The sequence below is a fragment of the Palaemon carinicauda genome, chromosome 24, assembly GCF_036898095.1.
Source record: "Palaemon carinicauda isolate YSFRI2023 chromosome 24, ASM3689809v2, whole genome shotgun sequence".
Lineage (NCBI taxonomy): Eukaryota > Metazoa > Arthropoda > Malacostraca > Decapoda > Palaemonidae > Palaemon > Palaemon carinicauda.
Genome location: NC_090748.1, coordinates 82099758 through 82124293, shown reverse-complemented (window position 1 = coordinate 82124293; position 24536 = coordinate 82099758). Strand labels below are relative to the sequence as shown.

The following is a 24536-nucleotide window of genomic DNA, read 5'->3' as shown; positions in this document are numbered from 1 at the left end:
CGACAGGACTCCTTTAACCCTGGATCGGAAGGACGGGTACTTTCAGTTTCCATTCCATCCATCTTCCAGGGTGCTCGTCGAATTCAGCCTAGACTGCAAGTTTCCTGCTTATGATGCAGTGTGGCTATCCCGCCGTGGCATAGCAGGTTTGTTTCCCCAGAGAACTCTCCCTGCCTTCCTCTTGGCCGCTCAGGTGCAGGCTTCCGCCTCCTCTGCTGTTTGGAGGGCTGGTCAACTCCGGTAGGCTCGGGTTTCGACCTTCTTCAGCGCCGGGACTAGCTTCCGGAATGTGACCATGAGTGTGGGCTCATGGTATTTTGCTTGGAGCCTTCTCTTCCTCTGCCTCAACATCTGGAGTATCTGGCCATGATTTTGAGTCAACCGCCTTACCACATTGGAAACCCCGCTTCTCGTCCGTCCAGCGAGGTTAAGCAACGTCGGTACTTGGATGGGTGACCACCTGGGGACGCCAGATTCTGTTACCGCATCCTCCGAGCCTTCCTTTCGGTTGACTGTGGCAAGACTGAGGAGAGTCGCAGTACCTGTTCTCAGTCAAGCAGAGCTTTCAGCCCTACCTTGGAACGTTTCCTAGTTCTTCTTTCCTCATTGACCCGTCTATAGTCCAAACGGTCGCCTCAGGATAAGTTCCATGTGGGGCGATCCAAGTCCCGGTGGCTTCAGGCAATGTTTAACCGGACTCCCTGGCCCTATGGGACCAGCGGAACTATTAAACCTGCAATGGGTGTTGACCTATGGAGCCTCTTGATGGTAGTGGATATTCTCGTCCTTTCCCCACATTCTTGATGCGGTTCTCGGACTCGTCAAAGGAAAGGGGGGGGGGGGGCATGTTCCGGTCCAGGCCTATGGTCAAGACCTGAAGGATACCTCTCCATCATTCAGGCAGGCTTAAGGGCCTTAGTCTGGCCCCTCTTCAGATCCTACAGCTCCTGGCAAGTCGCCCCGTTGCGCGTCGACTTCATTCTAACCAGCAGGGGACGCATTTTCACACCTTCACATCTTGTAGTAGAGATACCGGGACGATTGAGATTCTCTCAATTCCACCATCGGCTCTCTCATTCCAGGCAGGGGAATGTCTCTCTCAGACTATCCGAGCAGAGCCTCATAGAGAGAGTGTACCTAGGGGTCTTTGACCTTGGGTAACCAGCAAGTGCTGGTCTGGGGGACCTGATCGCAACACCTTGGAACCTCAAGCTTCCACTAGTCTTACCCCCAGTCTCAGACCCCGAGACTCTGGCAAGATGCATTCCGGTGATGGTGGGACAAATTCGACGCCTGCGTCTTCCCTCCTTTTTGTCTGCGGACAATGGGTCTCAAAAAAAAAAAAAAAAAAAACCAGGTTGTCTGTCAACCTTTCAATGGGAGAGCTCCACTGGGACTATGCGCAGAACGGTTTCTGGACCCTCTGCTTCCCCTGACGGAACTCCCGGGAGAGCTTCTCCCACGGCGCAGACTACTCAAGCAACCACACTGCGACATCTCTCCCGAACCGGGGCATCGCTTCGGCTTCATGCCTGGAGACACTACGCTTCCTCCTCTAGAAGAGACAACCCGCTACAGTCGCGGTACGGAGGTCGCGTCATCTGCGATAGTCATCCACAGGGGTCTCCCAGGCAAAGTGAAGAGTCTAAGGTGGTGGGTGCCGTGGGAGATATACCTCTTCCCGTGAGGCCTCTTCTCCAGCAATAACGGTCTTATTGCCTTTCGGCGGGAGGAAGCTCCTTTCCGCTCTCGGCATTGAAGCCTGTCGCTCAGCCTTTCCCTGACCTTCAGGCTTAAAGGAATAACTTTCCTGCCCGCTGGATCTATCCTCGCTCATGCGAAGCTACGATCGTCCCTGCCCTAGTCGGAGGAAGACCTCCAACTTGGAGCATGGCTCGGACTTTTAGTCCTTTAAGAGATCTTCTCAAGACCCTTTTACGACAGGCCTCGGATTGTATTCCGCCTCGGGTCTTCTGCTCACTCTGGCCACGGCCAGTGTGTAAGCAATCTTCTTGGTCTCTTACTACTCCCCCCTTTCTAAGGAAGAGGGGAAGGCAACATTCAGGCTCGCTCCTGAGTTGTTGGCTAGACTCAGAATCTGAGGGTCCCGACCCTTCGGTCCGATTCATTCAAGATTTCGAGTCTCCATTCTGTGTGTTATGTCCCAAGACCTTCTCTTTCTTGCCAGTAAGGAATCGAGAGGTTAGCGCTGGGAACAGCTGCAGTTTGGCCTCAGTTGCAGCCGATTTGGGAACACATGGAGGACATGGGGGGAGAGTCACCAGTATACCTCTTCAGCCCGGACTCGAGTACATTCATCTCGACCTGTCTTCAAACCCTCCCCCGTCACGTCGCCCTACAGCACGATGTTGGATACATCGCAACGTCCTCGCCTTCGAGTAATACTACTCTGTGACGCAGGTGCTACAAGCTGGAGTCTGGAAGCGTCTGATGACCTTCGCAGCCCGCTTCCTGCAGGGCGTGACCCACAGGAGTCTCGATACGTTTTCTATCGCTCTGTGGTGGCTACACAACAGCTGGTCTAACCTTAGGCTCCTTTTTGGACAGGTAGCAGAAGGTTGAGGGCATTGTTATCAGGTTTTAGTCTGCATGAACGAAAGAAGTATGTCTGGCCCTTACTTCTTTCTTCATCATCCCCTCTACGGGGAAGCAGCATCCTGGTCTCTGCATAGCTGACCTCGAACCTCTGCAGGTAAACCATGCTTCCTTGTGTTCCGAGTATTGAGTCAATACTGTCGCGTCCCCCATACCCTGACGAGGTGGTATTGGGAACGTCCTAACCCAGAGTTCCTTCTGGAACTCCAGGTCAACTGCCTAAGACGGGTCACACTTCTTCCTTCACACACAAGCTTACGTAGGCCACATAGTTCCTTGCGGAGCAAGGAACTTGTGAGGTGCAGGGACTCCTTTTCTCGAGTGCGACTCACTCGGATTCTGAGTCCCCGGGTAAAGCCAAAGCCAGTATGGCTGGGGACTTTCCACCCTTCCTAAGGGATAAGTCACCCTTTGTAAATAGCGTGGTTTGTATTTCGGTTACGGAACAAATGACAAATTCGAAGATAATTTGTATTTTTCCTAACCATACAAACCTTAGCTATTTACACATATTTGCCCGCCAGCCCTGTCCCCCAAGACAAGTCCTACCTCTAAGTGAAAGTGAGTATTCACGTGTGTGTGAGGGGGAGGAGGGGTAGCTAGCTACCACTCCCCTACCCCCCCCGCTAACTAGCGCGGGGGGTAATACACCCTCGTTAAATTCTAATGGCTCGCCATTTCAGCTACGCTAAAAGTAATAACCCTTTGTAAATAGCTAAGGTTTGTATGGTTAGGAAAAATACAAATTATCTTCGAATTTGTCATGTTGGTCGCCTTTCCTGTCTGTGGGAGAGACTACCTTCACCTGTGTTATTTCTTCCTTTGGGGGAATCCTTCTGCGGGCATTGGATTCGTCCATGCCCTGCCCTTGCTCTTCGGAGCAAAGCCCTTCTGAGCTTGGTGACGAAGGAGTTAGGTGACTGCTTGCAGTTTCTGTTCATCGCCGCTGTACCCTCAGGATACAAAACAAGTCTCGTGACAACTTCCCTTTGGCGTCTTTGCCGAAGGTGGTGATAACTGCCGACAGCTTGCGGCTGCCACCTCTCAGCTTTCTGAGGCCAGGTCCTTTGGAACCTGTGCCTCATGGGTTTCCACCTCTTACGAGGGAAAAATTACTTGTAGGCTTTAACCTTGGGGTTATATCCTACATCGTGCCTCTTGGGGCACAACAGAGCTCAAGGAGTTTGTTTGGTCTCTGAAAAGAGCCCCCTACGAAGGTTTATGCCAGCCGTCAAATCTTCACTTGACTTTTATTATTATTATTATTATTATTATTATTATTATTATTATTATTATTATTATTATTATTACTTGCTAAGCTACAACCCTAGTTGTAAAAGCAGGATGCTATCAGCCCAGGGGCTCCAACTGAAAATAGCTCAGTGAGAAAAGGAAACAAGGAAAAGTAAGATATTTCAAGAACAGTAACATTAAAATAAATATCTCCTATATAAACTATAAAAACTTTAACAAAACAAGATGAAGAGAAAAAAGATAGAATAGAATATTGTGCCCGAGTGTAGCCTCAAGCAAGAGAACTCTAACCCAAGACAGTGGAAGACCATGGTACAGAGGCTATGGCACTACCCAAGACTAGAGAACAATGGTTTGATTTTGGAGTGTTCTTCTCCTAGAAGAGCTGCTTACCATAACTAAAGAATATCTTTTACCCTTACCTAGATTAAAGTGGCCACTGAACAATGATAGTACAGTAACCCCTTTTGTGAAGAAGAATTGTTTGGTATTTTAGTGTTGTCAGATGTATGAGGACAGAGGAGAATATGTAAAGAATAGGCCAGACTATTGGGTGTATGTGTAGGCAAAGGGAAAATGAATCTTAACCAGAGAGAAGAATCTAATGTAGTACTGTCGGACCAGTCAATACGATTCTCCTCGCTTTGCCCTCGGCCAAGAGAGTAAGTGAACTTCATGGTTTTTCCTATAATGTCTCCCATTTAAGGGAATGGGGAGTGGTAATTCTGGACTTAATCCCTGAGTTTATTGCCAAAACTCAAAATTCGGAAGTAGCGTATCCTAGATTCAGGCTTTTTCAGATTGAGAATCTCCATAATGCAATCGATGATCCGGATCAGCTGCTACTTTGTCCAGTGAGGGCCTTTAGTTGCCTACCTCAAAAGAACTGCAGGAGCTCGCCCTGAGTGAAAGCACGGGGAAAGTCAAGAGAAGAATCACCAAGGAAAACTGGGTCTTGAATTCTGATCCTTCGCAGACAAGGAGACCCAGAGCTCACGACGTTCAGGGCATTAGTACGTCCGTAGCGTTTAAGAAGAATTACTCTGACGCAGGTCCTTCAAGTGGGTGCGTGGAAGCGTGAAACGACCTTCACTGCTTACTACCTGTAAGACGTGACTCACAGGAACATGGAGACGTTCTCCATTGGTCCTGTGGTGGCTGCACAACAAGTGGTTTAAACACCTCAAGCTCCTTGATGGACAAGTAGCAGATGGTAGAGGGCAGAGGTTACCTGGGATTAAATCTTGGTGAATGATAAGAATGACTGGTTCTTTCTTTCATCTTCCCCTATCTTGGGAAACAGCACTTATGTTACTCTGCAAGCTAGCCGCCTCTGTCTGCAGGTAATAACCATTTCCCTTGTGTAACCTTGTATAGAAATATATACTTGTTGCGTCCCCATACCCCTTGCCGAGGTGGGATTGGGTAATGTCTATGGTTGGTTCAAAGAATCCTACGGCTTCTGAGAATACTTACTTAGACAAGTCACATTGCTAATATCACACGTATTACTCAGGCCGCTAAAGCCTGCTATTGCGCAAAGTTTTAGTGAGGGTTCAGTGTTTTCCTCTTTATGCGTTCGTCGCACAATGGGAAACCCCGGGTCAAAAACCAGCCTGTTTGTTAGAATTTCTACCCACCTTAGGGGTGAATCTTCTCTAATAAAGAGCGAGAGGGTTTGTATTTACAAATGAAACAAATGACTAATTTAAAAGTAATTTGTATATATCTATTGATACAAACCTGGATCTCGTTATACAAATTTGGCTCACCATCACCTGTCCCCCGGCAAATCCTGCCTACAATCAAAAGTGATGAGACAACACAGGTGTGTGTGTGAGCGGGGTAGCCGGTACTACCTTCTGTTCCATTGCTAAGTAATGGTGGGCTAGTTTTACCTCGCTAAAAGTCTTATGGCTAGTTTTCAAGCATATTCCCTAATAAAGTCAAGGTTTGAGTCTTTAGGAAAATTATAATTTACTTCAAATTTGTCATTTTTAGCTTCACCAAAATAAATGCTATGCAAAGAGCTCCAGGTTTGTATTGCTAGGAAAAATACAAATTATTTCCTAATTTGGGATTTTGTTAATAGTTTGATCACTCTGTGGTGGTAGTTTGATCCCTCTGTGGTGGTAGTTTGATCCCTCTGTGGTGGTAGTTTGATCCCTCTGTGTGTGGTAGTCAGATGTGTGACTTGCAAGTAAGAGTTGTTGAAATATAAAGAATTTTGATAATGAATTTTATTATTTCTATACCTGTAGGTCACATGATTCCTGCCTCCTCCCACTTACAGTTATTGAAAGAGATTTATTTGTGTTAATATATGTCTTTCACAATTTTGATGCCATGATGCACTAAGCTTGATTGCTTCACACAGCCTACCAGGTGTGGTTTCTCCCTCACAGTATGAGTGTGATTCTGCACCGGTTGGTTTTGTGCAGGGGAGAGAGCAGAAGCCTTTACTGTATTTTTTATCTTTGATGTTGAAAAATGCTCTTTAAAGATAGTAGCACTATTACTCTCAGGTTTTTACTATATTGAAATAACTGATTTTAATATTAAAATTCTATTTTTAAATTGTTAGTATAATTTTGTATCTTATTGTACTGTATAGTATTATTTTTATAGTTGAGTAAAATACTTTATTAATTTGCCTTTGTTAGGGGTCTGAACTTAATACCCACGCATAAAGAGGACTAGTTATCTAGATCTGGCAATATGACTTATCAATGTGGGTGCTACTGTCTTTTAACTTTCCCTCCAGTCCATGTTATAAGATGGTGCCCTCTTTAGATAGACCAATAACAGGGTTAGGTTTGGAATTTATACAGGCCATCTTGGTCTGGAATGGGATGCCTTTAAAGGTTGTTCACGAATGGTAGATACATACATACATATACCAAAGGCACTTCCCCCAATTTTGGGGGGTAGCCGACAACAACAAGAAACAAAACAAAAAGGGGACCTCTACTCTCTACGTTCCTCCAGCCTAACCAGGGACTCAGCCGAGTTCAGCTGGTACTGCTAGGGTGCCACAGCCCAACCTCCCACATTTCCACCACAGATGAAGCTTCATACTGCTGAGTCCCCTACTGCTGCTACCTCCGCGTTCATCTAAGGCACCGGAGGAAGCAGCAGGGCCTACCGGAACTGCGTCACAATCGCTCGCCATTCATTCCTATTTCTAGCACGCTCTCTTGCCTCTCTCACATCTATCCTCCTATCACCCAGAGCTTTCTTCACACCATCCATCCACCCAAACCTTGGCCTTCCTCTTGTACTTCTCCCATCAACTCTTGCATTCATCACCTTCTTTAGCAGACAGCCATTTTCCATTCTCTCAACATGGCCAAACCACCTCAACACATTCATATCCACTCTAGCCGCTAACTCATTTCTTACACCCGTTCTCACCCTCACCACTTCGTTCCTAACCCTATCTACTCGAGATACACCAGCCATACTCCTCAGACACTTCATCTCAAACACATTCAATTTCTGTCTCTCCATCACTTTCATTCCCCACAACTCCGATCCATACATCACAGTTGGTACAATCACTTTCTCATATAGAACTCTCTTTACATTCATGCCCAATCCTCTATTTTTTACTACTCCCTTAACTGCCCCCAACACTTTGCAACCTTCATTCACTCTCTGACGTACATCTGCTTCCACTCCACCATTTGCTGCAACAACAGACCCCAAGTACTTAAACTGATCCACCTCCTCAAGTAACTCTCCATTCAACATGACATTCAACCTTGCACCACCTTCCCTTCTCGTACATCTCATAACCTTACTCTTACCCACATTAACTCTCAACTTCCTTCTCTCACACACCCTTCCAAATTCTGTCACTAGTCGGTCAAGCTTCTCTTCTGTGTCTGCTACCAGTGCAGTATCATCCGCAAACAACAACTGATTTACCTCCCATTCATGATCATTCTCGCCTACCAGTTTTAATCCTCGTCCAAGCACTCTAGCATTCACCTCTCTCACCACTCCATCAACATACAAGTTAAACAACCACGGCGACATCACACATCCCTGTCTCAGCCCCACTCTCACCGGAAACCAATCGCTCACCTCATTTCCTATTCTAACACATGCTTTACTACCTGTGTAGAAACTTTTCACTGCTTGCAACAACCTTCCACCAACTCCATATAACCTCATCACATTCCACATTGCTTCCCTATCAACTCTATCATATGCTTTCTCCAGATCCATAAACGCAACATACACCTCCTTACCTTTTGCTAAATATTTCTCGCATATCTGCCTAACTGTAAAAATCTGATTCATACAACCCCTACCTCTTCTAAAACCACCCTGTACTTCCAAGATTGCATTCTCTGTTTTATCCTTAATCCTATTAATCAGTATTCTACCATACACTTTTCCAACTACACTCAACAAACTAATACCTCTTGAATTACAACACTCATGCACATCTCCCTTACCCTTATATAGTGGTACAATACATGCACAGACCCAATCTACTGGTACCATTGACAACACAAAACACACATTAAACAATCTCACCAACCATTCAAGTACAGTCACACCCCCTTCCTTCAACATCTCAGCTTTCACACCATCCATACCCGATGCTTTTCCTACTCTAGTTTCATCTAGTGCTCTCCTCACTTCCTCTATTGTAATCTCTCTCTCATTCTCATCTCCCATCACTGGCACCTCAACACCTGGAACCGCAATTATATCTGCCTCCCTATCATCCTCAACATTCAGCAAACTTTCAAAATATTCCGCCCACCTTTTCCTTGCCTCCTCTCCTTTTAACAACCTTCCATTTCCATCTTTCACTGTAGATGCAGTGAAAGAGACAATGACAATACCCTAGTGGGACAATATCCTAGAGACTGACCATATTCCATATATGATCAGCGCCCAAGCCCCCTTTCCACCGCTGTGGATGACTCAGTAGGTAGACCTATAGGCTCCCCCAAACCCCCCATCCTTTGCTTACAAGGATGGTGAGGTTGCAGATACTACAAGAAACTAATGAGTTTGAGCAGAACTCGATCTCCCATCCAGCAGAACGCCAGGCAGGGAAGTTTCTAACAGGCCACCACGACTCCCCTTTGAAATGTGTCAACTACATGCTTAGGGATCAGGTAACTTGGACTGTTAATGACTCTCCCCTTGTTCTAAAAGATAAACTACAGAGATTAGTAAACCTTAATTCAAATGGTATTCCAGAAAGAGATCAGTGACTCTTAAAGGATCCATTTATACTTTGTATAAGGCAAGTGTGGTCAAGAGAAAGGTAGTTTGAAAAGGGAAAATTGTAAAAGATTAAAAGAGTTAAGAGTTAAGCATACAGTAGTCTGGCATATACTTGTCTTTGCTGAGGCCGGTGGGTGGGAGAGATTGATAAATGAGGGAATATGAGGCAAAAAAAAAAAGAACCAAATTAGCTGTCTATGTCTGAACATTTAATTTATTGAACTAAATTTGATTTAATGGTCAGGTACTTTTGAAGAATGATTGAAAATTAATGTTTTCTTTTTTTAACTTTCGTCAAACAGTCAGAAGGGTTCAGCGTCTACAATAAACTCTATGAATTTGATTTTGATTTGAATGGAACAAGATGTCATATGGTTATGACATCTGTATCAGGTCATCTTCTGAATTATGCTTTTAATCCGGGTTATAAAAGCTGGCAAAGTTGTAGTCCCTTGCAACTTTTTGATGCACCTGTTAACAAGACCTGCATTGAAGGGATGGAACCTATTAAGGTAAGGTTTTTTTATAACTCTAATATCTGTTTATGGAAGATATGATTAGGTGTCGATGTATTTGGAAGATCAAATATTAGTTGATAATAATTGTGCATTTTGAGATAAATTAATGTATATGTCGAGAAGAACTTTAATTTTACCATCATGCCTAATCAGACACACACACATCTCTCTCTCTCTCTCTCTCTCTCTCTCTCTCTCTCTCTCTCTCTCTCTCTCTCTCTCTCTCTCTCTCTCTCTCTCTTTTTATAGCGTACACTTGAGAGGGAGGCACGATTAGCAAGCCGTCTTATCATCTGGACAGATTGTGATCGAGAAGGTGAAAATATTGGTTTTGAAGTCATCAATGTTTGCAAAGCCATCAAACCAGCACTGCGAATTCAAAGGTAAGGTACTGGTAAAATTATGACAGTGCTAAAAAGAATTCTGGATATCATTGTTTCCTTTAATCTAGGTTATATTTTTTGTCTCTATTGAAATGAGTTCCCATTGAATTATAAACCTGATTACATGTTTCAACTGGTTTTGTACATTGGTTTGTTAGCAAATGCATCTCCTCTTTATCAGTCCCTAATTTATTTGATCAAAATTTTAAACCTGAAAGAAAGAGATCTTGAACATTATTTATTCTAAAAATTTCTATTAATTTTATCATACAAAAATTGTTTTTTAAATATTTAACTTAGCCGGTGAATATATAATAGCTGACGTCTCCGGCGGCTCGACAGAAAAACACAAAAACTCGCGAGCGATCGCTATGAAGGTTGCGGGTGTGCCCACCAGCGCCAACTATCGGCCAGATACCGCATATACATGTAAACAGCTCCAGTTCTTCTCTGTCAGTCTGATCGACAAGTTGATTCCATTACTCGCTGTTAACCTGGAGTTTTTCAACAGTCTTGGTGAAGTACTTCTTTTTGGTTTGAGCTTTCGCAGTGCAGGTGTTTTATCTTCAATTTAAACTCTTGAACTCTTTTTTGGATAGATTTAATTGTTGATGACTTGGGATTGTTTTTGGACTTTCTTTGACTTTTCAAAATGGCTGACCCTTCTCCAATTCCTAAATTTCGTAAATGTAATGCTAGGGATTGTAACAAACGTCTTCCAAAGGCCTCTCTCGACCCACATACTGTGTGTTCTAATTGTCGGGGTAAAACCTGTCAATTAGGAGATCGGTGTGATGAGTGCGTGGTACTTTCGGAATTCGACTGGCTAGAGTTTGATAAGTATTCTCGTAAGCTAGAGAGAGATAGGGTGAGGAGAAGTTCCTCTAGATCGTTAGAATTTTCCTCCTCCCATGCCCCCGAACCTAATCCTTCCCCAGTAGTAGTTGTGCCTGAACCCTCTACTAGCACTCATGAACCATCAATGCGGGATATGTTACGTGCCATTCAAGCTTTGGGCGAGAGAGTTGAATCGTTAGCTACGGACCGTAATCAACTCATGGCGGATGTAAAAGAGTTGAAGTGTCAGAGTGCCACATTAGAAAATCGTGGGGATAAAGTGATTAGTGCGCAAAGTGTTATCAGTGTTGCGACCGAGGGTTCGTCTGTTCGTGCCTGTCGTTCGCCTAGTCCGAGACCTCTTGCAAGCTCCCATGCCCCAGGGAAAAGTAATGTCGTAGGACTTATGGGTTCGTGAGGCTTTAACCAACGAACAGACGTTCCCTCTATGGTTTCGGGCGTGTCTCGTCAAGACCGCCCCTACCATAAGACGAGCGAGGCGGTTTTCTCCTCGTCATCCGAAGGCTTCTCGCGTAAGAAACCGTGGAGCAAGGTTTCGAGACCCTTAAAGCGAAAGTCAGTCCCTTCAGGACAGGTCCAGCGTCCTGGTTGTAGCCATTGGGACAGCTCTGACCCTGTGCAGTCATCGGAAGACTGCTCGCCGCCTAAACAGAAGCGTAACACAGGCTCCGAGAGTCTTAGTGTAGGCAATGTTTTGCAGTCACAGACGTTACCCGCGTCTCGAACCGCACCCACTCCCGTTGATCCTAAATGGGTTGTACTGCAAGATATGCAGAATAAGCTTGCCTCTCTTATGGAGGACTATTCTGCTGAGCAGGTTCACGATGATCCTCGCCGTTTAGCTGATCGAGATCCTGGCCGTCAGCCGCCCAAACGAGCCTTTGCTCGTCCTGTTGACGTTGACGTTACAAAGTCACGTCAGTCACGTGTCGTAGAGCCTCACTCGATGCAGTCCCGTGTTGACTTTCAGCCGCTTGTGGACGTTCAGCCGCTGCCGCATGCTCGTGTTGACGTTCAGGACGTTCGCCAACCAGCGAAGTTGACTTGTTTTGACGTTGAGCGTCAAGCACCGCAGTCAAGAGTTGTTTTGACTGCTCAGTCTAGGCAGTCAAGGCAGTCTCGAGTTGACGTCGAGCGTCCTCCCGCTCCTGTTGTTGTTGCTAGTCAGTCCGTTAAGCAGTTACATGACGTAGCGTCCTGGACTGCTACTGATGCTCCTGTGCGTGTGGACTCTGCTTGTCAAGCATTGCCACCAAGGCAGGTCTCTCCCTTGTTTGAGACTCATCAGTTGTCGGACGAGGTTCCTTCAGATGAGGACGTTGCTGATCCTCATCCTGATGATAATCCTTCAGATGTAGATGAACCTAAGGCTGTTCAACCTTCGATGGATTTTAAGAAGATCATGATGATTTTCAAGGATCTTTTTCCAGATCATTTTGTTGCTGTTGCTCCTCGTTCGCCTCCGTCTGAGTTTGCTCTAGGCTTAGCTGCTACCAAGCCTGCCTTTACTAAGCTAGTGCTTTCTCGCTCTTCTAAGAGGGCTTTACGTCTTCTAGGCGACTGGTTGGATACCAGGAGGAGTTTGGGGAAGACGGCCTTTGCCTTCCCATCTTCTAAGCTTGCTTCTAGATCGAGCGTCTGGTATGACACGGGAGAAGTTCTCGGCTTGGGAGTCCCTGCCTCTGCCCAGGGTGACTTCTCAAGCCTCGTAGACTCTCCCCGTCGCCTGGCCATGAGACGCTCGAAGATTTGTTGGTCCTCCTCGGACCTTGACCATCTACTTAAAAGCGTATACAGGGCCTTTGAAGTTTTTAACTTTCTTGATTGGTCTTTAGGAGCATTAAGTAGGAAGATCTCGTCTGCCGACCAAGATGTATCCTTACTTATCATGTCCTGTATGGACAAAGCCATCCGCGATGGCTCCAATGAGCTCGCCTCCACCTTTACGTCGGGAGTCTTGAAGAAGAGAGAAACCCTTTGCTCTTTCCTTTCAGCAGGAGTTACTCCCTGTCAGAGATCGGAACTGCTCTTTGCTCCCTTATCGGCTGCCTTGTTTCCACAACAGCTGGTTAAGGATATAGCTGCTTCGCTTGTGCAGAAGGACACACATGACCTGATGGTGTCCTCTGCTCGCAAAGGGGCTCCTTCTTCATCCTTTACTGTGAGACCCAGGATCAAGACTCCTGCGTCTAGATTTATCCCGCCCTTTCGTGGCAGAGCTCCCAGCAGGGGAGGCTCTCGTGCCGAGGGAAAGAGAGGTAAGAAGAGAGGAGCCAAGTCCTCCCGTGGCAGAGTCTGACTGCCCACAGCCTCAGACAGCGGTAGGGGCCAGATTGAACAGCTTCTGGCAGGTCTGGGAGAAGAGGGGTGCAGACCAAGAGTCTGTTCTGTTGCTCAAAGAGGGGTACAAAATACCGTTTGTACGCAAACCTCCTCTAGTAACAACTCCCATAGACCTCTCTCCCAGGTACCGAGAGGAGTCAAAGAGACAAGCCCTAAATCAAGAAGAGTGTCTGTTGCTAGAGAAGGGAGCGATGGTGAAAGTCTCGGACCTTCAATCACCGGGGTTTTACAACCGTCTCTTCCTAGTCCCAAAGCATACAGGAGGTTGGAGGCCGGTGCTAGACGTCAGTGCGCTCAACGTTTTTGTTACGAAAACAAAATTCACGATGGAGACCACGAAGTCCGTCTTAGCAGCGGTCAGATAGGGAGACTGGATGGTCTCTCTCGACCTACGAGATGCGTACTTCCACATTCCTATACACCCGGATTCCCAACCGTTTCTGAGGTTTGTTTACAGGAATGTGGTGTACCAGTTTCGAGCCCTGTGCTTTGGCCTCAGTCCTGCTCCTCTCGTGTTTACGAGGCTCATGAGGAATGTGGCAAAATTCCTTCATCTATCGGGAATCCGAGCCTCCCTGTACTTGGACGACTGGCTTCTCAGAGCATCGTCCAGTCATCGCTGTCTGCAGGATCTACATTGGACGTTGGGTCTGGCCAAGGAGTTGGGACTTTTGGTCAACTTAGAAAAGTCCCAACTGATCCCATCCCAGACTATTCTATATTTGGGGATGGAGATTCGCAGTCCAGTTTTTCGGGCTTTTCCGTCTGCCACCCGAATAGAACAAGCCCTGCTCAAAGTCCAACTAATGCTGAAAAGGGAACGTTGTTCAATCAGGAGTTGGATGAGTCTCGTAGGGACTCTCTCATCCCTGGAGCAGTTTGTCTCGCTAGGGAGACTACACCTTTGGCCTCTCCAGTTCCATTTAGCCTCTCATTGGAACAAGGGCAAGACTTTAGAGACGGTATCAATCCCAGTCTCCGAACCAGTAAAAGCATGCCTGAACTGGTGGGACAGCAATATCAGTCTGAGAGAGGGACAGTCCCTAGCAGTCAAGAACCCAAACCACGTGTTGTTCTCAGACGCGTCGGATTTGGGTTGGGGTGCGACCCTGGACGGTCGGGAATGCTCGGGTCTGTGGACCTCAGTTCAGAAGAGCATGCACATCAACGGCAAGGAGCTATTAGCAGTCCACTTGGCCTTGATGAAATTCGAAAGCATTCTTCGAAACAAAGTGGTAGAGGTCAACTCAGACAACACCACAGCTTTGGCGTACATCTCCAAGCAAGGAGGCACTCACTCCCACACGCTGTACGTGATCGCAAGGGACCTTCTCATATGGTCAAAAAATCGAGGCATCTCCCTGTTGATGAGATTCATCCAGGGGGACTTGAACGTCTTGGCAGACTGTCTCAGTCGGAGGGGTCAGGTGATACCCACGGAATGGACCCTCCACAAGGACGTGTGCAAGAGTCTTTGGGCGACTTGGGGTCAACCCACCATAGACCTCTTTGCCACCTCGTTGACCAAAAGGTTACCAATCTATTGCTCACCAGTCCCAGATCCAGAGGCGATCCACATAGACGCGTTTCTACTGGACTGGTCTCACCTGGACTTATATGCATTCCCACCATTCAAGATAGTCAACAAGGTACTGCAGAAGTTCGCCTCTCACGAAGGGACAAGGTTGACGTTGGTTGCTCCCCTCTGGCCCGCGAGAGAGTGGTTCACCGAGGTACTTCAATGGCTGGTAGACATTCCATGGAGTCTTCCTCTAAGGGTAGATCTCTTACGTCAGCCCCACGTAAAGAATGTTCATCAAAGCCTCCCCGCGCTTCGTCTGACTGCCTTCAGACTATCGAAAGACTCTCAAGAGCTCGAGGCTTTTCGAAGGAGGCAGCCAGTGCGATTGCGAGAGCTAGGAGAGCTTCTACCATCAGAGTATACCAGTCGAAGTGGGAAGTCTTTCGAGACTGGTGCAAGTCAGCATCTGTGTACTCTTCCAGTACTTCTGTAGCCCAAATTGCAGATTTTCTTTTACATCTGAGAAATGTTCACTCCCTCTCAGCACCCACTATTAAGGGCTACAGGAGCATGTTGGCTTCGGTCTTTCGACATAGAGGCTTAGATCTTTCCAACAATAAAGATCTCCAAGATCTCCTTAAGTCTTTCGAGACCTATAAGGAACGTCGTATGGCAACTCCTGGATGGAACTTAGACGTGGTCCTAAGGTTCCTGATGTCAGACAGGTTTGAGCCATTACATTCAGCCTCCCTGAAGGATCTCACCCTCAAGACGCTTTTCCTAGTGTGCTTGGCTTCGGCTAAAAGGGTCAGTGAAATTCATGCCTTCAGTAAGAACATCGGCTTTTCCACAGAGAAAGCCACATGTTCACTTCAACTTGGTTTCCTAGCCAAAAATGAACTGCCTTCTCGTCCTTGGCCTAAGTCTTTTGATATACCTTGCCTGTCAGAGATCGTAGGCAACGAACTTGAAAGAGTACTGTGTCCAGTTAGAGCTCTTAAGTTCTACTTAGCTCGTACTAAGTCCTTACGAGGTGGATCTGAGGCCTTATGGTGCTCAGTTAAGAAACCATCATTACCTATGTCAAAGAATGCTTTGTCATATTTTATCAGATTTTTAATCCGAGAGGCTCATTCTCACTTGAATGAAAAAGACCGATGCTTGCTTAAAGTTAAGACGCACGAAGTAAGAGCTATAGCAACTTCCGTGGCCTTTAAGCAAAATAGATCTCTGCAAAGTATTATGGACGCGACCTTTTGGAGAAGCAAGTCGGTATTCGCGTCATTTTACTTAAAAGATGTCCAGACTCTTTATGAGGACTGCTACACACTGGGTACATTCGTTGCAGCGAGTGCAGTAGTGGGTGAGGGTTCTACCACTACATTCCCTTAATTCCAATATCCTTTTAATCTGTCTCTTGAAATGTTTTTAATCTTGTTTTTGGGTTGTACGGAAGGCTAAGAAGCCTTTCGCATCCTGGTTGATTTGGCGGGTGGTCAAATGTCATTTCTTGAGAGCGCCCAGATTAGGGGTTTGATGAGGTCCTGTTGTATGGGTTGCCGCCCTTGATACTTCAGCTCCTGGGAGTCTTTCAGCATCCTAAGAGGATGGCTGGGCTTCGTGAGGAAGACAGACTAACAAGGCAGAGTAATCGTCTAAGGTTAACTTCCTTACCAGGTACCTATATATATTTGGGTTTTGTTATGATATAACTGTCAAAAACTCTAAGCATATACGCTGTAAACTGTATTAATACTGGTCTCTACCCACCACCATGGGTGTGAATCAGCTATTATATATTCACCGGCTAAGTTAAATATTTAAAAATGATATTTTGATTATAAAATAAATTTTTGAATATACTTACCTGGTGAATATATAAATTAAAGGCCCCCCCTTCCTCCCCGATAGAGACCCAGCGGGATGAGAAGAACTGGAGCTGTTTACATGTATATGCGGTATCTGGCCGATAGTTGGCGCTGGTGGGCACACCCGCAACCTTCATAGCGATCGCTCGCGAGTTTTTGTGTTTTCTGTCGAGACGCCGGAGACGTCAGCTATTATATATTCACCGGGTAAGTATATTCAAAAATTTATTTTATAATCAAAATATCATGTTTCTGCATGAATATAAACTTGAGTACAGTACTTTAAAGTTTTTTTTTAAGTTCTTATTTTATTCTGGTATGTTTATTATTATGAATATTTTTATATCACGTACATTTTACTGTCACAATATGCGGTAGAATCTCACAACAATGAACACTGTTACTACAGACTTCAGATATACTAAACTAAATTCAGATAGCTAGAGTAGCATTCAGTTGGCAAAGGTCACAATAAGAAGTAAATGGTTCTGAGATCTTTATACATGTATTTATTTACTCTATTTGTATAAAAAAAGTAAAACAATTTTTATCCTATTCATTATTGGTATATCTTCATTTTAAATGCTGTAGCCTGTTTAAGGAATGAATTCTATATAAATGAAAGCAACTTTTTTTCTATGCGAGCCTATCTCAGAACATGTAAACATATACAGCTCATCTTACATCACATGATTTCAAGCAACCAGCCTTGAGGATATGCGCTCATATGATTAACAATTAGAAAGGGTTTGCAATTTTTTTCGTAAAGGTTTAGATTCTTGTGTATTGGGTAAAATATGTAACTTATACACATGCTAAATTAATCAGTATTGTACACACACACACACATGCGTATGTGTGTTCCAACATCTTAGTTGACGTCTCTCTCGTACCCCTTTCTATACGGACTTACATCATAGGCCAATAATGTTACTCTGTATAGAAAGGGTTTGCTATTTTTTTTGTAAAGTTTTGTTCAGTATTCTATCAGTAGAACTATTTTCAGTTTGAAGATACTGTAGTGTTCCATAAATTGCATAAAAATTACAATTAAACAAATTTGTAATTTCACTGCAGAGTTACAACCACAATAACCCCCCTCCCTTCCATACCCTCATTGGTGTTTGATTGTAGGCTGTGCATTTTAGCTCCCCGCAAGTTTTCACCAATCGCGAGTTTTATTAATTCCATGCTTTTAGTAGATTCTGGTATTCAAAGAAAGTTTATAATAACATGTTTTTCATATGCCTAGCATAATTTATCACAATTTTTATTAAAATATGCGAAAAGTTAAAAACTTATGCAGTGTGCATCTGAAAACAAGCTCATGTCGTTGAATTCGGCAGGTGTTGTTGAATTTAGACCTACCATCGTAGTACTTTATAATTTCTTTATTCATTAACATTATTTATTGACAAAATATATCTGAGGGAAAAATTTAGGTTAGTAAATAAGTTGATTCCCATTACTTGGTAATTATTTGAAAACAATGATGCTATTTAGACAAAATACTTTTAACCAATCAGCTTTCAGGAAACTTATCTGATCTAAAAGGGTACCCCTGCGAGTGAGTTTAAATCTGTCTCATTAAGAAAAATTGAGTATAATTACTCTGTTCCTTAGAGCAATGCAAGTTTTCTGATAGAACAGATAGCTGGAACATATTACTCCCCTTTTGTTTACGAGCTCTTGCAGCTCCTAAGGAAAGTAGTCAGAAACACACACTGATTAAGGGAAACAATCAGGAGAACCTATACATCCTCAGGGTAGCATCAATAGGGGTTCCCCTTGAGAACATGATACATGTGGGCTTGCCGCAACCTTAGCGTTTGGCAAATTGTTCGTGACCACTGCCTGCTCCAAATAATGTATTCAGAAATGATTTTTCTCTTTGATAAAGAAAAACTATCATGAGAGCCTATACATATTTGGGGTAAAGTTCGTAATTAGTATATTTGGCTTTAGGATTCCTGCTCGTCCCCTATAAAAATGCTGTCTTTCTTCATTGAGTGTCTTGTTACTCAACCACATGCCCATTAGATGAGCCATCTCTTCTAATTTTGAAAATGGTTCTTGCTACACCTCAGTGTTGAGAACCAAGTCCATATATCCTAATAATCATTTGATAGAAGCTTTGTATTCTTGTAAGAATGGTTTGAATTTAGGTTCTATAATTTTGTGTTCATGGATATTGACTTAAATTTATAGATTTTCCTAAACTTGAGTAAGCCTTGGTTTGAATGTCACACTCCTCTTTATACAGGCATTTGTACTGCGTTCTTCTCAGGTTGTATTGAATCTCAACTTAGTGTTTGGGAACAAGCTATGAATCTATAGATGGGAGTAAAGTAACTTGTTATTCCTTATTTCCTAATATCTTTTCTTAATTGTTTATTGACCAAGAAAAGGTATGTCTGCATTTTTAATTCATTCCATGACATGGTCATATTATATGGTATGTTATTAGGATGAGAGAAGATTTATTCAAATTGTTTTTGGAATATTTTAAATTTTTTGCTTATTTCTTGTATCATCACTTTCCCACTTCTATGTGAGTGAGTTATTCAGCATTATGACTTGCAAATTTCTTCATTTAATTACAACAGAATTTAAATTATAACATTATTTCAATATTTACCCTTATCATATATTTCTCCCCTTCTTCCCCACTTCCTGTGATATACTGCTACTGGGTTACAGGCCTTTAATGACTTGATAATATGAGTGTTGCATTAATGTATCTCTTGGAGCACTGAGCCCGGAAGGATATGAGGTGCTGATAGAGGAAAGCTTTTGAGGTCTAGAAGCTCATACTACTTAGTTATTAGTATTATAATTCACAGTTAAGTAAAAATTATAAATTTTATTGTTCTGTTTTTGTTTAGTAGAAGTAAAAATTTAACCCCTAGATTTTTTAAAGTGCAGTTTCATTTAATCATACTTTCAGAGCAAAGTTTTCAGAGATCACCTTCCAGTCTGTACACCGTGCCTTACAAAACTTGGGTCAACCAGATGAAAGACAGAGTGCGGCTGTAGACGTGCGTAGTGAACTTGATCTTCGCATTGGTAATAAGATTACTGTTTTTTGTGTGTGAAACAATTAAAAGAGAATACTATTCTGTTATTAAGGGACGCAACTCAGGACCTCTGGTTGGAATTTTTGGAAATTCAGATTATTGCATTTTTGGCATATTTCATGGTTCAAATAGTTGTTTTTAAATATTTAACTTAGCCGGTGAATATATATAGCTGCAACTCTGTTGCTTGACAGACAAAAAACTGTAAAAACTCGCCAGCGATCGCTATACAGGTTGCGGGTGTGCCCATCAGCGCCAACTGTCGGCCAGATACCATACTCAATGTAAACAAAGACTCAATTTCTTCTCTGTCGACGTGTCGACAAGACGTACTTTTACTCGCTGTAGAACCTGGAGTTTTCTCAACATATTTGGTGAAGTACTTCATTTTGGTTTGAGCTTTCGCAGTGCAGGTGTTTTATCTTCATCATAAATCTTGAACTCGTTTTGGATAGATTTAATTTTTGGTGACAAAGAGAGTATGGACTTTCTTTGACTTTTAAATGGCCGACCCTTCCCTTAGACGGAAGTGTGTTTAGGCTTTTAGTAATTATCTTATCACGTTATAAATTAATTATAGATTTTCCTCTATATATTATATATCTCACCGCCTTTATTAGGCCTCTTCGATTAACTTTCCATTTATAATAAACATAAAAAATAAATTTTAATGTTTGTTTATATGCGACCTTTCCTGAGAGTAGGCGGTCCTAACTTGGAAACCGAAGTTAAACAACGTTGAGCCCTTTCAATCGTAAATAGCTTTTAAAGAGCTAATGATTTAAAACTTTTTAAATGAATATTTTTAATAGATATTTTATGGAAGAATTTCTTTGAATAGTCTTCGTACTGTTTTCAAAGATGAACTAACGTTTAGTTTATTTATGCTACGCAGTTTGCGCTCTATCGTTACGATAGAGAGAGAGAGTATCACGGTTTCACTTTGCAGAAAGAGTAAATCGATTCTGACGTTTTGTTCATTCTTCTTTCAAAGCTTAAATGTTTTAAATTCTATTTTAAAGGAACTTTTTAATTGAAAAACCTTTCAGTTTTTTCCTTTGGTCAAATAACATGTTTTTTTGACGAAATGTAATTGGGCTCTTCTCTTAGGTGCGAAATCAAGAGAGAAAGAGAGAGAGAGATAGAGACGGAGGGAGAGAGAGGAGAGAAAACGTTCCGTTCAAGCGGGTAACGTTGTTCTCGAGTTACTCTCGTCCCTAGTCTCTGTACGGGGAGAAAGGATAAAACGTTTTTAGTTTTATTCTCGTCCCCAGGCAATGTACGGTGAGAGATTGAAAACGTAGTTTTGAATGAACTAGTGTTTCTTCTCTTCCCCAACCACTGAATTTTTTTATCTTAAAAGATGTTTACTGTTTTTCTGGGTATTAATGTGCTTGCATTATACGACTGATTTCGCATTTACTACCTTTTGATGAGGGTAGAATTGCGTGCTTCAGGTAGAAATCAGTAAAAGTTTCGATTTCAGTGAAATAAGTGCAAAACAGAAAATCGTAGTGATAAAGTGATATTGCGCAAAGTGTTACAGTGTTGCGTCCGAGGGTTCGTCTGTTCGTGCCTGTCGTTCACCTAGTCCGGGACCTCTTGCAAGCTCCCAAGCCCAGGGGAGAAGTAATGTCGTACGACTTATGGGTTCGAGAGGCCTTGATCAGCGAACAGACGTTTCCCTCTATGGTATCGGGTGTATCTTACCAAGATCTCCCCTACCATAAGGCGAGAGAGACAATTTTCTCCTCGTCATCCGAAGGCTTTTCGCATAAGAAACCTGAAACAAGGTTTCGAGGCCCTTAAGCGAAAGTCAGTCCTTTCAGGACAGGTCCAGCGTCCTGGTTGCAGCCAATAGGACAGCTCTGACCCTATGCAGTCATCGGAAAACTGCTCGCCGCCTAACAAAAGCGTAACACAGACTCCGAGAGTCTTTTTTGTTGGCAAAGTGTTGCGGTCACAGACGTTACCCTCGTCTCTTACCGCAACCATTTACGTTGATCCTAAATGGGTTGTACGGCAAGACATGCAGAATAAGCTTGCCTCCCTTATGGAAGACTATTCTGCCGATTAGTCCGTTGAGCCTAGCCGTTTATCTCATCGAGATCCTGGCTTTCAGCCAACCTAACGTTCCTTTGTGCGTCCTGTTGACGTTGGCGTAGCTAAGTCACGTCAGTCAGGTTGTTTAGAACCACACTCGATGCGGTCTCGTGTGGATTTTCAGCCACATTTGGACGTTAGGCCACTTGCTGATGCTCCTGTTGACGTTCAGGACGTTCGCTAACAATCGGAGTTGACTTGTTTTGACGCTGTGCGTCAACCTCCGCATTCTAGAGTTGTTTTGACTGCTCAGTCTAGGCAGTCAAAGCAGTCTCGAGTGGACGCTGTGCGTCCTCACGCACCTGTTGTTGTTGACAGTTCACAGACTGTCAAGCAGTTACATGACGTTGCGTCCTGGTCCGCTACTAATGCACCAGTGCGTGTGGACTCTGCTTGTAAAGCATTGCCACCACGGTAGGTCTCTCCCTTGCTTGAGACTCAGCTATTATCGGACAAGGTTCCTTTAGATGAGGAAGTTGCTGTTCCCCCTCCTACTGATATTCCCTTGAGGACTCTGTCAGACGGAGAGGAGCCTAAAGCTGCTTATCCCTCTATGGACTTTAATTAAATCATGCTGATTTTTAAGGATCTTTGTCCGGATCTTTTTGTAACTGCTGCTCCTCGTTCGCCTAAACGTCAGAGCTTACACTAGGCCTAGCTACTTCGAAGCCGTTGTTTATAAGCTAGTGCTCTCTCGCTCTCCTAGAGAGCTTTACGTTGGCTAGGCGACTGGTTTATCACCAGGAGGAGTTTGGGGGATACAGCCTTTGCTTTCCCTTCTTTTAAACTGGTTTATAGAGCGAGAGTCTGATATGACACGAGAGAAGTTCTCGGCTTGGGAGTTCCTGCCTCTGCCCAGATAGACTTCTCAAATCTCGTAGACTCTCCCTGGCGCCTGGCCAGGAGACGCTCCAAGATTTTACAGGTCAACTTCACAGCTGTTTTCGAGCCTTTGAAGTTTTGCTGTACAATTATGTCATGCATAAACAAGGCTTTCAGGGATGGCTCCAATGATCTGACAGCCACGTTCTCTGCAGGGACAAGTCCCTCAGGGATGGCTCCATGATTTGGCAGCCATGTTTACTGCAGGAGTACGTAAGAGGCAAGTGCGCTCATTGTGTTCATTGTCAAGACAAACTTCACGATGAAGTCTACCAGGCTGTCTTGACAGCATTTATGGAAGGCGACTGGATGGTCTCTCTCGACCTTCAGAAGGCTTACTTCCACATTCCTATACACCCGGATTCCCAACCGTTTCTGAGGTTTGTTCACAGGAATGTGGGGTACCAGTTTCGAGCTATCGGAGATCAGAGCCTCCCTGTACTTGGACGACTGGCTTCTCAGAGCCTCTTCCAGTCATCGCTGTCTGAGGGATCTCAATTGGACTCTAGATCTGGCCAAGGAATTGGGACTCCTAGTCAATTTGGAAAAGTCACAGCTGGTCCCATCCCAAACTATTCTGTATTTAGGGATGGAGATTCACAGTCAAGTTTTTCGGGCTTTTCCGTCGGCCCCCAGAATAGTTCAAGCCCTGCTCTCCATCCAGAAAATGCTGAAGAAAGAACGCTGCTCAGTCAGGCTGTGGATGAGTCTGGTAGGGACGCTATCATCCCTGGAGCAATTTGTCTCGCTAGGAAGGCTACACCTCCGTCCTCTTCAATTCCATCTGGCTTTTCACTGGAAAAAGGACAAGACGCTAGAGGCGGTCTCGATCCCGATTTCCGAAAAGATAAAGTCTTGTCTGACTTGGTGGAAGGACAATATCAGCCTACGAGAGGGTCTTCCCCTGGCAGTTCAGATACCCAACCACGTTCTCTTCTCGGACGCATCGGACTTGGGCTGGGTCGCGACGCTGGACGGTCGGGAATGCTCAGGTCTGTGGAACTCGAGTCAGAGGAGCATGCATATCAACAGCAAGGAGCTTTTGGCGGTTCATCTGGCCTTGATAAGCTTCGAGAATCTCCTTCGAGGCAATGTGGTGGAGGTAAACTCGGACAACACCACGGCCTTGGCGTACATTTACAAACAGGGAGGTACCCACTCACTGACTTTGTACGAGGTCGCAAGGGACCTGCTCATCTTGTCAAAAGATCGAGGCATCTCCCTAGTAACGAGGTTCATCCAGGGCGACTTGAACGTCCTAGCAGATTGTCTCAGTCGGAAAGGTCAAGTAATTATAATCGAATGGACCCTCCACAAGGATGTGTGCAAGAGACTTTGGTCGACTTGGGGTCAACCCACCATAGATCTCTTTGCAACCTCGCTGACCAAGAGGCTTCCAATCTATTGCTCTCCAGTCCCGGACCCAGCAGCAATACATATAGATGCCTTCCTCCTAGATTGGTCACATCTGGATCTTTACGCATTCCCACCATTCAAGATTGTCAACAAGGTACTGCAGAAGTTCGCCTCTCACGAAGGGACAAGGTTGACGTTAGTTGCTCCCCTCTGGCCCGCGAGAGAATGGTTCACCGAGGTACTTCGATGGTTAGTAGACGTTCCCAGAAGTCTTCCTCTAAGAGTAGACCTTCTACGTCAGCCACACGTAAAGAAGGTACACCAAAGCCTCCACGCTCTTCGTCTGACTGCCTTCAGACTATCGAAAGACTCGAGAGCTAGAGGCTTTTCGAAGGAGGCAGCCAGTGCGATTGCTAGAGCAAGGAGAGCTTCTACCATTAGAGTCTACCAATCGAAGTGGGAAGTCTTCCGAGACTGGTGCAAGTCAGTTTCCGTATCCTCGA

At 44.4% G+C, this 24536-nt stretch overlaps 1 protein-coding gene across 3 annotated transcripts in view; it reads left to right on the top strand.

Moving 5' to 3' along the window:
- Top3alpha (topoisomerase 3-alpha) overlaps positions 1 to 24536 on the top strand; it is a 238872-nt gene that overhangs the window by 129661 nt on the left and 84675 nt on the right. For all 3 annotated transcript variants that reach the window (XM_068348241.1, XM_068348242.1, XM_068348240.1), the window contains exons 3-5: positions 9426 to 9635; positions 9891 to 10024; positions 19563 to 19681. In XM_068348241.1, the coding sequence (XP_068204342.1) occupies positions 9426 to 9635; positions 9891 to 10024; positions 19563 to 19681 (463 nt within the window). The remainder of the gene's footprint in view (positions 1 to 9425; positions 9636 to 9890; positions 10025 to 19562; positions 19682 to 24536) is intronic.